Source organism: Anticarsia gemmatalis, chromosome 19 (genome assembly GCF_050436995.1).
Source record: "Anticarsia gemmatalis isolate Benzon Research Colony breed Stoneville strain chromosome 19, ilAntGemm2 primary, whole genome shotgun sequence".
NCBI lineage: Eukaryota > Metazoa > Arthropoda > Insecta > Lepidoptera > Erebidae > Anticarsia > Anticarsia gemmatalis.
In genome coordinates, this window is record NC_134763.1 from 6343366 (window position 1) to 6358728 (window position 15363).

Here is a 15363-nt window from a genome sequence, read left to right on the forward strand (position 1 = left end):
CCTTGCATTTATTACCTCTGACGCTGTGTCAATTTTCTGGCGAAGTTCTGATAGATTTTGTATTGATTTCGAATAGACTTTTTCTTTTACGCATTCCCAGTAAAAAATATCTACTGGATTTAGATCGCGGGAACGAGGACGCCATACAATTGTACCACTGCGTTCGTCCATTTTCGAGTATACTCGTCGTTCAAATAAAAATAACATTTTTAATGGCAAGAAAAGTGACAAGTGTTATACTGTTTTGAAATCTTGATTAAATGCGCCAACTTTTGAAATAACTTGCCAAGGGTAGTGTAGTACATTTTTTTTTCAATATGAAGCGTCAAAGTTAACTAACGATATTTTTGTGAACCATGACTCACTAAAACTTAACTTTTTTTATTAAATTAACAATGTTTTGTGCATTAATTTGTTTTACGATTAATAGCATATTTAATGAAGATCACGAAATTCAAAAAAACACAGCGAAATTGTGACATTGGTGATCACAGGACTTGAAAATGCGACCAAGGGTGTGAAATTTCAACTTTTTTGAAAAGTGTCTATTATTGCTGAACTAAGTGATATGGAATTTTTTTTTATTTTTCCTAGAACCGGTATGACTTGGCCTTTCATCCTGTCACGGATTATCGTTGAGTTTTGGGACACCCTGTATATCATCACGCTGCGACCAGTGGGAGCAGAGTACTAGTAATAAATGTTATAAAAGGAAAATTTTGACCCATTCTCTCTTATGTGACGCAAGCGAAGTTGCGCGGGTCAGCTAGTAAATTATAAAGGTACATAAAACTATTAATTTTTAATGCCTTTTTTCGTTGAAAGGTGAGGATGTAGATTCGCCAGCAGAAGAAGTGGAAGAAATAACAGATCCAGAGGAACTTGCTGATATTGAAGCTGAGAGACTCGAGATGGAGGAAGAAGCATTCAGAGCCGCTCGGTGGCCTGCATATGTTCAATATGTCGATTCACTCGTAAGAACAAGCTACAAATTATCTAGTTTTATACACAAGGGAATGTACTCAAATTGCTTTAAGTACTAAAAACTTGTTTACAGGTGTCTAAACAAATAATGAAAGCGGTGCAGTCAAGTTTAAATTTGTTCGAAACGCAGACCAATTTAGAAAAAGGACCGAGAGTAGCGTTTGTCGATATAGTTGCAGAGTTAATAGACCCAAGTGAGTGATGAATACGTGTTAGTAGAATTTAAAAGAGTCAAAGTAAAATACTTATAGGTACTATAAAAATGACGATTCCATAACGTCTGTAACGCAGTCGGGTTTTTCGTGTGTTTAAAAAGATAACCTACATCTTATGTTACAAGAAATTATATTATTTTTTTTAGATATATTCTTCAGCCCTTCATTGGACGTAGAGGAACCGGATGGACTATATGATACCTTGAAAGAAATGATGAAAGATATGTTCCTTCAAGCAACACTGTTCCCTAGAATAGATCCAATTGTGCCGATACCTTCCTATGAAGGTAAATACTGCATATATACTACATTAAATTGTGGAATCTTTAAATAGGAAGGTTCCAAAAAAGATGTTAAATGGTTATTAACTATATTTTTTTTAGACGATTTGGTCAACGAGGATGACATGATTGATTTGTATCACGAAATACTTAAGAGGATCGAAAATGGTATCAATGATATTGTGCAATACTCATCGGTAAGTTGTTATAATATGTGTATAATATTGATCAAATATCAGTTTTTTCAACAAAATATGTATATACATGGCAGGTATTTGTAACTCTGATGTTCGAGTTTGTGGTTTTCATTTTCAGAAATACGAAAAGTATACTCCGCTGTGGTTGGAAGACAGGCAGGAAGTGCTCGCATCATTCCTGAAATACGGCCGCATAATACCGCCAGAGGAGTTCGACAGATACAAGTATGAAAATGGACGTGACCCTCCTGAAATGAAGCCTTCGCTAGAACAGTACCAGAAAGAGGTAACACACATGTCATACACACAAAAATACTTTATTACTGATCTTCAAGCCACCTTAAAAAAAATGTTTGTAATCCATTCTGTTCGTTGTTGCAGATTGATAAATTCAATGCATTATACGATGAAGTACATGCGTTGCCTGCGGCTTATCTCTGCAACGGCTGGCTGAGATTAGATCTGAAACGTCTCAACCAAGCTATTATGAACATCATATGCAAATGGAGTAATTTGTACAAAGAAAACCTAAAGGAGCATGTACACAAAAGGTCCATTTATTTTTAAACAATGTGAAGACCAGTTTCATGAACATAAACTTACAAGTCATATTTTATTTTGCAGTCTTGATGAGCTGGAAACGTTTATTGCTTATGCAACTAAAGAGTTGAATGTGGAGTTAGGAGAGGATGATTATGAAGGTCTGCTGAAGGTGATGGGTGTACTCAACGAGGTCAAAGCCAAGCAGGATAGCGGCACCGACCAGATGTTCGAACCCTTGCGAGACATCATTGATGTTCTCAAAGAATATGGTGTGGAGTTCCCCGAAGAGACTTATGAGCAGGTCTGTAGCTATACGTTTTCTTTTGAAAATCTAACTATAATATGTACTTGATTAATTAATGTTTAATTTTTGATTGTTTATGCTTACACTATTCGGACTATTTAGGGAGAAACTGAACATAAATATTCTGTACACACTTTGGTAAGACTTTTTTATGCTCTTTTGGAAAGGCACTAACTCCTAGAAATGTTGTTGATTTTTTTTACCATTTTAAAATATCTGAAATATTGGTGTAGCTGGACGTGTTACCTGAGAGGTGGCGCAACTTGGTGAAACTGGCCACCGTGATGAAGAACAACGTGGCTCCGTTGCAGGCTGCGCAAGCCGCACTTATTGCCAAACGCGTGGCGCTCATCAATCTGCGCCTCACCATGTACAGGGAACAGTTCAAAATCAAAGAGGTAATCATTTGTCGTTAGGGTACTCGTGCTAGCTCTTACCAAAAGGACCTTAGTTGTAAACTATATTATTCAAACTGTTGCCTCACTCACAAAATTTGCTTCAGACAGTCGAAAACAATCTGAGTTGTTTTCTAGCAGTGCAGGTCGATTGCAAATCCGATTTATTATTTCTTTCTTTACACAGATATTCTTGGAATCCTGCAAAGAGCCATACAGAAATATCGACAAGGTAAACCAGGAACTGCAAGGTTTCGACCAATTATTGAAAGGCTTGAAGAAGTCTTGTGGTTTGTTCGATATCCAGCCACCTGATGAAAAGAATCTGAAACAGTGTCAACGTGAATTGAAACTGGCTAAGGTAATTTAGATAATTGAAGAAATATTTTAAAGGTCTTAATAAAATAATGCAACTTGTTATTTCTGCTCTTAATCAGCAACTGTGGGACTACTACTACTTAGTTATGGGCACTATTGAATTCTGGAAGAAGTCACCGTGGAAGAAGATAGATGCTGATGGAATGGACCAGGAGTGTAAGCGATTCACCAAGGACATTCGACAATTAGACAAGGAGATGAGAGTATGGTAATATAAAATTAACAACCCAACTAGAATACAAAATTCGCTTTAAAGTTGTTTTAAATTATTTTCACTAAACTTGTAATATTACTCAAGGGAACCGTACATAGCAATTGAATCAATCATCAAGAACTTAATGACATCACTACGAGCAGTCACTGACCTTCAAAATCCAGCAATCAAAGATAGGCATTGGCTTGAGCTGATGATGGCAACTAAGGTAAAGTGATAGATTCATGCTTTTTATTTCACCAACAAAATCCAAATATTGGAAACCTGCAAAAAAACTCACAGGTGCAATTTGTTAGAATCAACAGAACTGAGTAAAAAAAAATATTAGTTAGGTATCTAGTTACCCTTAATTATAAAATTTGAAGTGTTTTTATATTTTAAGTTCTAGTGTACAGCGCATGTCTGTTTTTATCATAAATATTTTTTTTTTATTTAGAAAGGAGTTCATTCCCACATCATGTCCATATAAACATCGCCGCATGTTCATCCTACATCGTTTGTAGCCAATCATGTAAAAAGTATAAGTTTAGATGACGTTATAGACGAGTTCAAATCATTAGAAGAATTAGATGTTGATGTAGATACCGACGATATCTGGAGAAACTGTAATGAAGGAACGAAAGAACATGGAAACGTTTATCTCCAAATACAAGACTTCAGGAGACCAAAATTGTTGGAAGGAAATAAAATAAGTACATTTAGATACAATCGATCATACACTATGCAAGAAATCAAGGAAAAGGGATTCCAATTGAAGTCGGAGAGAAATCATTCAGTTCAATTTAAGACTACGAATCATCCAATCATATTATCAGAATTCATACTGTAGATTAATAGAAGCCATGTAAATATTGTAAATAAAACTGTATATATTTTTAGAGTTAAGGTAAGAATTATTTTTTGTATAGCTAGACATATGTAGTTGTAACAAGTTGTATACCTGAAACTTGCGCTTTATCAAATTGAACTTCACTATGCAAAGATAAAAAATATTAAACTTGAATTTTAGGTGAAATTCCACATCGATGATGACACAACATTAGCAGATTTGCTCGCACTTAACCTACACAAGTATGAAGAGGAGGTGAAAACGATTGTTGACAAGTCTGTCAAAGAAGCAGCTATGGAGAAAACTCTTAAGTAAATTCATTTTAAACGTTAGTCAAGTAGTATTGTAGTTATAACACAAACATTTATGGATATATCTTACCTTTAGGGAATTGGAAATTACTTGGGCACAAATGGAGTTTGAATACACATCACATGATAGAACTGGAATCAAACTACCTAGAGCGAGTGAAGAACTTGTCGAGGTTCTGGAAGATAATCAGGTAGGCATATACCGAATTCTCGAAGGTTTAAAGATGTAATATAGTTTAAACGCAATATACTTTAACTTATAACCTAATTATGCAGAATCAAGTACAAAACATGATGTCGTCAAAGTTCATCGGCTTCTACGAAGCAGAAGTGACCGCCTGGCAAACAAAGCTAGGGACGGCAGACGCTGTGATAGCGTTGTGGTTCGAAGTGCAGCGCAAATGGCAATATTTGGAAAGCATCTTTGTGGGATCTGATGACATCAGGGCTCAGTTACCTGAAGACTCCAGAAGATTCGACAACGTTGATAAGACATTTAAGGTAAAGCTTATTAAACAATGTAAAGTGCGTTTCAAAGAAAAAAGTACCAACCAATGTCATTCTCCAGTACCAATATTGTCTGCGTCAAATAAAATGTATACTGGCATATTTTTTCAGGAACTTCTTAAAGACATAGCCAATACACCGAACGTAGTTCAAGGTACTAACAAGCCAGGACTATTAGATAAGCTCGAAGAACTAATGGCAGCATTGAACCTCTGTGAAAAGGCACTCAATGATTATCTGGAGACAAAGCGATTGGCATACCCTCGCTTCTACTTCGTGTCGTCTGCAGATTTGCTTGGTAATGTAGTGACAGTTACCTACTCATAATGTTCAAACAATAATACTAACTAATTCAAATCTATTTATTACAGTCCTAACAAAGTTTTTCAATTAGTTTATTGTATTTTGTTATTCCACTTCTCAGATATACTGTCGAATGGTAATAATCCGCCAGCTGTGTGCAGGCATTTGACCAAGTTGTACGACAATCTAGCAAAATTAGTGTTTCCTAAAGCTGGAAGTAAGCAAGCCTTCGAGATGATTTCTAAAGAAAACGAAGAACATGTGCCCTTCAAAGCGCCTTGCTGCGACTGCTCGGGAAAGGTGAGTCTCATTATTCGACTATTTATGTGTTTAGAAAGCCTCATCTAATCCTTGACTGGTGTCGAGAACTCGAAACTTCTAGAGTAAACAATCGATCTACTATAATACTATATGAAATACTCCTTATAGATAGGTATTTATAGTCTTCTGTTCTTGCAAGGTGGAATCATGGTTAAACCGCGTGACGGAATGCATGCGGTACACTCTGCGGGATATATTTGAACATAGTGTTAAGTCGTATGAAGACAAGCCTCGTGATGAGTGGGTGTTTGACTGGCCGGCGCAACCTGCTCTTGTAGGGACCCAGATTTGGTGGACTACCGAGACTAATCAGGCTTTTGAGAAGCTTGAAGAAGGTAAAGATAATGTTTATCGAAAATTGTTTTTTTCGTAGTCTAGTTCGATGATTCAGTTTTGCTATACGTGAAATTGCCCGGGGATTGCAGACTGCATAATGAATTTTAATCACAATTTAAGGTTACGAGAATGCATTGAAAGATTACCAAAAGAAGCAAATAGCTCAGTTGAATGCGTTGATCGTGTTGCTGCTGGGTGACCTCACGGTTGGTGATCGACAAAAGATTATGACCATTTGTACCATTGATGTACATTCAAGAGATGTCGTTGCTAAGCTCATTCTTTTTAAAGTTGAAACTTCTGCTGCCTTTCAGTGGCAAAGTCAATTGAGGTAAGATTACTTTTACCTACATATTAAGTGACAGTAACTTTCCAGATATTCTAGATACACTAAAGGCTCTATTTTCAGACATCGTTGGGATAATAACTTGAACAACTGCTTCGCAAATATTTGTGATGCGCAATTTTTATATGACTACGAGTATTTAGGCAATACACCACGACTTGTGATCACGCCTCTAACTGATCGCTGCTATATCACACTAACACAGGTAACTTGAAAATAATAGATACTTAATTTTACTTGAATTAAGTAATATTTCAATATGTTGTCTACTGTAATATCTGTATGTTTCTTTTCAGAGTTTACATTTAATCATGGGTGGAGCACCCGCTGGTCCTGCAGGTACTGGAAAAACTGAAACGACCAAAGATTTGGGCAGAGCCTTGGGCATTATGGTCTATGTATTTAATTGTTCTGAACAGATGGATTATAAATCTTGCGGCAATATTTATAAAGGTAAACAGATTCTTTAAAACTAAATGATGATGGTTCTTAAAATACATGACTGTGTGTTACGAGTTCTGAGTAAATATTTGATTTCCTTTGAAGGTCTCTGTCAAACCGGCGCATGGGGATGCTTCGACGAATTCAATAGAATTTCAGTGGAGGTGTTATCTGTCGTGTCGGTTCAAGTAAAAAGTGTATTGGATGCCATTAAATTCAAAAAGAAGAAGTTTGATTTCATGGGCGAATACATAAACTTGATACCAACTGTTGGCATGTTCATTACAATGAATCCCGGCTACGCCGGCAGAACTGAGTTACCAGAGAATTTGAAGGCTTTGTTTAGGTAAGACACCTATTAATAGTATTAATGATTTTGTCTAGTAAACTAATGGACTATTTTCTATACTTAAGTCAATCTCCAATATTCCGACAGGCCATGTGCTATGGTGGTACCTGATTTCGAGCTGATTTGTGAAATCATGTTGGTAGCAGAAGGTTTCCAAGACGCGCGGTTGTTAGCGCGTAAATTCATCACGCTCTACACATTGTGTCGCGAACTGCTCTCTAAACAGGACCATTATGATTGGGGTTTGAGAGCTATTAAATCTGTGCTCGTGGTTGCCGGCTCTTTGAAGGTTTGATTTACTGAATACTACTGAAACATTTGGCTCTACATGACGTATACTTAATTTTAATTCACTTTTTTCAGCGAGGCGATCGACTAAGGCCGGAAGATCAAGTACTCATGAGAGCGTTGCGAGATTTCAACATACCAAAAATTGTTACTGACGATAGGCCTGTATTTATGGGGCTGATTGGTGACTTGTTCCCTGCACTGGATGTGCCCAGGAAACGTGACTTCGACTTTGAGAAGAGTTTGGTAGATGCTGCACTGTCGCTGCGACTTCAACCTGAACCCGGTTTCATTTTAAAGGTACAAACTGTTTTGTTGCTATAAACTTTTTACGCCAAAGAATTTGTTGGTCAAGATTTTTGATCTATTTTAAAGAAGCCGCGCAATATTATTTCAAAATACACAAATCGCAAGAAAGCAGTTCTTTTTCACCTAGAAATTGGACATTCATTGGTTTACTTTATTGGTCTTATGTCATTTAAGATGGTGCAACTGGTGGAACTATTCGCTGTAAGGCACTCCGTCTTCATTAACGGGTTTGCCGGGACAGGCAAGTCCATGGTATGGCAGTGTCTCAACAGGACGTACTACATGTTAAAAATGAAGCCGTTTTACAACGACCTAGACCCAAAGGCAGTAACTAACGATGAGTTATTCGGTATCATCAATCCAGCGACGCGAGAGTGGAAAGATGGTTTGTTTTCAACTATCATGCGCGACATGGCAAACATGCCCGGAGATGGACCCAAGTGGATTGTACTGGATGGAGATATTGATCCTATGTGGATCGAAAGTCTCAACACTCTAATGGATGACAATAAAGTAAGTAGGCAAAAATCCATAATCTTGTAACCAAGTTATAATGGATAATATTATTAAACATTAAGTTGAGCGGTAGAAAAATAAGACAGTGTAAAAGATAATGATTATGATCAAGTAATATTTCGATATAAGGGTAGATAGGAATTAAACCTATGAATTAATTATTTCAACATAACGTTAATATGATTTGTGAAGGTGCTGACATTGGCGAGTAACGAACGTATCGCTCTAAATAAAACCATGCGACTGCTGTTTGAGATCTCGAATTTGAGAACTGCCACACCTGCCACAGTGTCCCGAGCCGGTATTTTATACATTAATCCTCAAGACTTGGGATGGAATCCGTGAGTAGATATTTTTTTTTAATAAATGATTGAAGAGTATTGATAGCCGAGTGGTATAAGTTGACACCTCCCACGCAAGTGGTCGGAAGTTCGAACCCGAAGCAACACCAATGTCTTTTCGAAGTTATGTGTGTATTAGAAATAATTATCAGTAATTATCACATGCTCTAACGGTAAAGGGAAAAAACATCGTGAGGAAACCTTGCATGCCTAAAATTTGTTTAATACATTTATTGAGGGCATGCAAAGTCCCCAACCCGCACTTGGCCAGCCACTTGGCGGAATCAAGGCCTAACTCCTCCCTCATTACGGGAGGAGACCCTTGCCCAGCAGTGGGACATTAATAGGTTACATTTATTTATTTAAGATCTAATGCTACGTTTTTCTGCTCAGGTTCGTAGCGTCATGGATAGACACGTCGCGCGATGATGAGTCTGAAAAGGCAATGTTGACAGTCATGTTCGATAAATACATACCATCACTGCTGGAGTCTTGCAAGAAATACAAGCGCGTCACTCCTCTCACAGAACTGCAGCAAATACAGCTAACTTGCTACCTGCTGGAGTGTTTCTTAAATAAGTCTTTGTTACCATCCGATTGTCCTAAAGAATGGTAAGTCACGTGTAAAATTAACACTACGCCAATAATTATAACATACTTTGTCAAACTACAATAAATCCTTTTCGTCTGTTGTAGGTACGAAACGTATTTCGTATTTTGTGTGGTGTGGGGCTTCGGATCTGCTTTGTTCCAAGATCAGCTAGTGGACTGGCGTAATGAATTCAGCAAGTGGTTCTGCAACGAGTTCAAACAAATAAAGTTTCCATCTACCGGCAATGTGTTTAGTTTCTTCATAGATCCTGACACAAAGAAGTGGTTGCCGTGGTCTGAAAAAGTCGAGACTTTCGAATTAGACCCTGATTTACCTCTTCAGGTTGGATGGATTTACAAATAAATAGTACCTACTTACTTTAATAAAAGTTGTTATTTACATGATTCCATTTTTATTTTCAGTCATGCCTAGTATCAACGTCGGAGACGACTAGGACTCGGTTCTTCATGGACTTGCTGTTAGCGAAGACAAAGCCAGTAATGTTGGTGGGCAGCGCTGGGAGCGGCAAGTCTGTCAGCGTTGCGGCCAAGCTTAACTCGCTGCCGGACTCGTATGCTATTACTAACGTGCCACTCAACTTTTACACCACGTCAGGTACTGTTGCAATATACGGGTAAAAGGCTTAAGTAAAGTATTTGCAAAAACCATTCCTTGATTATATTCCGATCACTACTATTTTTTCATTTAGCATTGTACTGTTACAGAAATGATGCAGAAAGTATTAGAGAAACCTTTGGAAAAGAAATCCGGTCGCAACTTTGGACCTCCAGGAAGTAAATTCATGATTTACTTTGTGGATGACATGAACATGCCTGAAGTGGACACATACGGCACAGTGCAACCGCATACTCTAATACGACAATTCATGGACTATAAACATTGGTAAGTAAAATTTTTAACTGTTTCTAGTAAGTAGAAAGTTTAGGTACTTACATTTTATCCAGTGCGTCACTCTGCTACCAAGTAGCTCACTGCGTCGAGAAATTTGAGTAAATAAGTTAATTTTCTAGGTATGATCGACAAAAGCTGTCACTGAAGGACATATCAAACTGTATGTTCATGGCGTGCATGAACCCAACGTCCGGATCCTTCACCATAGACTCACGGTTACAGAGACATTTCTGCACATTCGCTGTCAGGTATCATCTACTTAATTGCTTACAGTATTCATCTAAATATTTATATTTTACCGATAATTGCAGTGCAATCTAACACAAATCAATATTTTAGTTTCCCAGGTCTAGACGCTTGTCATCACATTTATAAACAGATTCTGACGCAGCACCTGAATAATCCTTTGAACAAGTTCTCGATCCAAGTGCAACGGTACGCAGAAGTACTCGTGGGCACCGCCCTCGCTTTGCATAATAAACTGTCCTCTACATTCCTGCCTACTGCCATCAAGTTCCACTATATGTTTAACTTGAGGGACCTCTCAAATATATTCCAGGTATTACATGTTATTGAACAAAACTAATCTAAATGTGCATTTTTAAGACATAGTCGACACTCGTAGACGTTCGCTCTGCCAAAACGTTGTTTTTTATTTCACACAAACTGTAATATAAAAGTACTTATTATATGCAACGTGTCCCAAAACTCAACGTCAAAACGAAAACCTGAGCTTAGCCGAGTGGTGATGGCTCTCAAAAAATTTAAAAAAAAAATCTATCTCATGTAGTTTAAAAATGACAACCATTCTGACACCACCCTCTGATGAGTTTACGTCTACTGTGGCTACAAATGACTTCTTTACTAGTACTTTTTTTGTGTGGAGTATTCCTAAGTAGCGCTACTACAAATTTCTATTCATTATTTGCACACAACTTCATTGGAATTTCTGAAAATATCCCTTTTATGGCGAACTATGCCTTGAAAATATTTCATCAAAGGGATATTTTCAGAAATTCCAATGAAGTTGTGTGCAAATAATTAATAGAAATTTGTAGTAGCGTTACTTAGGAATACTCCACACAAAAAAAGTACTAGAAAAGAAGTCATTTGTAGCCACAGTAGACGTAAACTCATCAGAGGGTGGCAATTTACAAAAATAGTTGTAATTTTTAAACTACATGAGTTTTTTTTTTTTAATTTTTTGAGATCCAACACCACTCGGCCTATCTCAGGTTTTCGTTTTGACGTTGAGTTTTGGGACACGTTGTATAGTTATCATATTATATTTTATTGCAACAGGGAATATTGTTCACAACTGGTGACGCAATTAAAGGGTCTTCAGAGCTGATTAGATTGTGGATGCACGAGGCGACTCGAGTATACTCCGACAAGCTGGTAGACTCTTCAGACAATGACACTTTCGCAAAACTTATTGCTGACACCATTAAGAAGAACTGTGAGGTGAGATAAACCAACATAACAATCCACATATGTGCAAGCTCTTAGAAAAACATATTTATAAAGATTTTTCCACACCCCATATTATGTTTGTAAGACAATAATGATTTATACCTAAACATTATAAATTATTATTGTCTAATATTCTTTTAGGAATTTGATGAAAATACCGTTTTTGAGAAGCCATTAATATATTGTCACTTCGCGGAGGGAGTGGGTGATCCGAAGTACTTCCCTATAAAAGACTGGCCTCAGATCAAAAAGTTACTTGACGAATCGTTATCTGGATACAATGACCTGGTCGCCACCATGAACCTGGTGCTTTTCGAGGATGCTATGTACCATATTTGCAGGTCAGTGTAATGGTGATTAACGGTAGGACTCTTGCTTCATCAGCATTATTGCTAAGTAACTTTCATTATTATTTGCATCCAGAATGCCTACAAAAGTCTACAGTATATAGGATTTTGTATTAAGTTTAGCTAATAAAGTAATATTTAGCCGCAGAAAAGCTATTAAATGCCTTTGCACATTTGTATAGAATCAACCGCATTATGGAAGCACCGCGAGGCAACGCACTGCTAGTTGGGGTCGGCGGGTCCGGCAAACAGTCTCTCTCCAGGCTATCCGCCTATATCTCCTCGCTGGAAGTGTTCCAGATACAGCTACGAAAAGGATACGGCATTGCTGATTTGAAAGTAGATTTAGGTAAGAACATACGTAAGACATAATCGCAACGGTTATACCCAAAGGTAGGCAGAATTGTAATACATGAATATATATACGTTTTGTCATTGACATTGTTAGTCCCATGTAATAGGGGGCGAGATAATATTCGGTTATATCCTTTGAAATTCTGTTTAAACTGTTTTGGAATTACTAAATATTATGGGGGCTATCACGTATTCAAGTTGACAACTATTTGAAAGCCAAAAGTAATTTATCCGTTACGGCAAAGCAGCAATAAACTGAATAGAGATTATCCTTTTGACGTAAACCAGTAGTCAACTGAGATATGTGAGAAGCCCTATTAAAATAATTTATTTCAATTTCCAGCCGGTTTAAATATAAAGGCAGGTATGAAGAACATCGGTTGCATGTTCTTGATGACGGACGGCCAAGTAGCTGAGGAACGGTTCCTGGTGCTCATCAATGACTTATTAGCCTCGGGCGAAATTCCAGAGTTGTTCGCTGATGATGAACTTGAAAACATCATCAATGCTGTTAGAGCAGAGGTTTGATTTATTTATACAAGCTTTTTGTACTAGTAAAGATTGGCTTGTTGAGCATTTTATTGATTGTTTTATACTTACATTTTAGACGAAAGCAACTGGTGTGCCAGATACACGGGAGAATTGCTGGAGATTCTTCGTCAATCGCGTTAGATCAATGCTCAAGGTAACTCGTTAAATACTATATTTCTTTTTACTTAGTCTTAAGTTTAGTTCTTAAGTTAATGTATGCATGTCTGGTTTTCATCTAGGTGGTGTTGTGTTTCTCCCCGGTGGGTGCAACGTTGCGTGTGCGAGCCCGCAAGTTCCCATCCATAGTGAATTGCACTGCTATCAATTGGTTCCATCAATGGCCCCAAGAAGCGCTGCGCTCTGTGTCCAAGCGGTTCCTTGCGGAAGTTGAATCATTGCCGGTTAGTATACTTATAATTAATGAATATAACTTTTTTAAACTTTAAAATGCTATGATTATTACGGCATTTATGTATGCACATTAAAACAAGTATTTCAGTTTTACTTTATGGCTTTATAAGTATCTTTTCGTAACTTTTAAAATACAAATTCACTTTTTAGGTGCATTTAGTGGAACCCGTATCTATGTTCATGTCTCATGTGCATCTGAGTGTAAATACAATGTCAGAGGTATACTTCCAAAATGAGAAGCGGTACAATTATACGACACCGAAGACTTTCCTTGAACAGATTGCTTTATACAGCAAACTACTTAACGAGAAAACTAGCAATCTTAAAATGATGATCACGAGGTTGGAGAATGGACTGGAGAAGTTGGCATCTTGTGCTGGTGATGTAGCGGTGCTCAAGGTAATTACTATCACACTAGAAAGCACAAATTAATTATAACAATGTCTTAATTAGTTAAATATTAATATTACTCGGTATTAATTAGGTGACCCTCGCCGAACAAGAAATCATTCTGAAAGAAAAGAACAGGGCTGCTGAGGCACTTATTGAAGTGGTCGGTGCTGAGAGCGACAAAGTGTCGAAGGAGAAGGCCTTTGGTAACCAATCATTATTTTGTAGCTTTAATCTTTAATTGCACGTTTTTATGCAAATTGGAAAGTTTAAGTTACATATTTATTACGTCCCTAAACAGCCGCTGAGGAAGAGAAGAAAGTCAAAGTAATTGAAGAAGACGTAACGATAAAAGCTAAGATTTGCGCGGATGACTTGGCCAAAGCTGAGCCTGCGCTGATCGCAGCCCAAGAAGCGTTGAACACACTCAACAAGAACAACTTGACTGAGTTGAAGTCTTTCGGTTCGCCTCCCGACGCTGTCGTCAACGTCACCGCCGCCGTGCTTGTACTGTTCTCCAAGAAGGGCAAGATTCCTAAAGACAGATCTTGGAAGGCGTGTAAAGTGGGTTCACAATCTTTTTCATACCTGTATTAAAAATTTTAGCCATATAAAACGTCGCTACAAAGTATTGTTCCATTCTAAAGTTCTATCATGTTTTCAGTTGATGATGGCCAAAGTGGATCAGTTCTTATACGACTTAGTGTACTACGACAAAGAGAATATTCATCCTGATGTCATTAAGGTGAGACAAACTATCACTAATGCAACAAGCTATTTGCTTCTCACTTATTAAAGAGAAATGCTTTCCTGCATGTTTAAAACCATTTTTGATATGCGAAACAATATTTAAAGGACGTATTGGGCACATTTAGCTAGTTAAAATCTTTGTTTTATATATTACTCACATTTATGTTTATAATCTTCCCAAATAGGCTGTGCAACCTTACATAAAAAATCCAGAGTTCAATCAAGAATTTATTCAAGCTAAGTCAGCGGCTGCGGCCGGTCTGTGCGCGTGGGTGGTGAACATAGTGAAGTTCTACGACGTGTACGTGGTGGTCGAGCCCAAGCGACGGGCACTCAACGCCGCTAACGCCGAGCTGCAAGCCGCCAGGGACAAGCTGGCCTTCCTTACTGATCAAATCCATGTAAATACCTCATTATTCTTAAGTTAGCTAGTACATTCTGTATTCTATTGCCATGATTCTAGATAGTTTAACTCAAAAAGGTGAATTGCTATTGGTCGTCAAAAGCTGGTCGATCGAACATACGAGTAATTTTGTACCTAAATGAATATGGAGTTTATGGAGCATTAAGTTTAACATTAACAGAGACTAGACTAGTTTTTTTGCTACGTACTTTTTTATTCCAATTAGTTAACTACTTATATCTGTTCGACAGGAACTAGAAGAAAAATTAGAAGTGTTGCTCAAAGCTTTCCAAGAGGCAGTGAATGAAAAGATGAAATGCCAAGCTGAAGCCGATGCAACTAATGCCACTATTGATTTGGCCAACAGGCTCGTCAATGGACTTGCTTCAGAAAAAATCAGGTGAAAATTAACATACTCATTAACGTTTTTTATTTGCTGTGGAACAAGCTGAGTGTAACTTGCATAGTTACACTTGGACTCTTAAGATAGGG

General features: G+C 37.5%; 1 protein-coding gene across 1 annotated transcript in view; it reads left to right on the forward strand.

The window, feature by feature from the left end:
• LOC142981136 (dynein beta chain, ciliary-like) overlaps positions 1–15363 on the forward strand; it is a 40856-nt gene that overhangs the window by 7128 nt on the left and 18365 nt on the right. Inside the window, exons 18-60 of the mRNA XM_076126827.1 lie at positions 826–974; positions 1058–1178; positions 1346–1486; positions 1583–1677; positions 1796–1963; positions 2059–2228; positions 2302–2521; positions 2758–2922; positions 3107–3280; positions 3357–3505; positions 3596–3719; positions 4521–4651; positions 4728–4842; positions 4928–5152; positions 5270–5456; positions 5583–5761; positions 5922–6117; positions 6239–6449; positions 6528–6669; positions 6761–6917; positions 7011–7251; positions 7342–7543; positions 7618–7842; positions 8026–8364; positions 8560–8708; positions 9102–9320; positions 9405–9642; positions 9723–9915; positions 10026–10203; positions 10332–10460; positions 10552–10771; positions 11515–11676; positions 11827–12026; positions 12215–12381; positions 12730–12908; positions 12994–13071; positions 13157–13318; positions 13479–13727; positions 13813–13924; positions 14020–14282; positions 14383–14463; positions 14654–14869; positions 15123–15271. Coding sequence (XP_075982942.1) covers positions 826–974; positions 1058–1178; positions 1346–1486; positions 1583–1677; positions 1796–1963; positions 2059–2228; positions 2302–2521; positions 2758–2922; positions 3107–3280; positions 3357–3505; positions 3596–3719; positions 4521–4651; positions 4728–4842; positions 4928–5152; positions 5270–5456; positions 5583–5761; positions 5922–6117; positions 6239–6449; positions 6528–6669; positions 6761–6917; positions 7011–7251; positions 7342–7543; positions 7618–7842; positions 8026–8364; positions 8560–8708; positions 9102–9320; positions 9405–9642; positions 9723–9915; positions 10026–10203; positions 10332–10460; positions 10552–10771; positions 11515–11676; positions 11827–12026; positions 12215–12381; positions 12730–12908; positions 12994–13071; positions 13157–13318; positions 13479–13727; positions 13813–13924; positions 14020–14282; positions 14383–14463; positions 14654–14869; positions 15123–15271 — 7570 coding nt within the window. The remainder of the gene's footprint in view (positions 1–825; positions 975–1057; positions 1179–1345; positions 1487–1582; positions 1678–1795; positions 1964–2058; positions 2229–2301; positions 2522–2757; positions 2923–3106; positions 3281–3356; positions 3506–3595; positions 3720–4520; positions 4652–4727; positions 4843–4927; positions 5153–5269; positions 5457–5582; positions 5762–5921; positions 6118–6238; positions 6450–6527; positions 6670–6760; positions 6918–7010; positions 7252–7341; positions 7544–7617; positions 7843–8025; positions 8365–8559; positions 8709–9101; positions 9321–9404; positions 9643–9722; positions 9916–10025; positions 10204–10331; positions 10461–10551; positions 10772–11514; positions 11677–11826; positions 12027–12214; positions 12382–12729; positions 12909–12993; positions 13072–13156; positions 13319–13478; positions 13728–13812; positions 13925–14019; positions 14283–14382; positions 14464–14653; positions 14870–15122; positions 15272–15363) is intronic.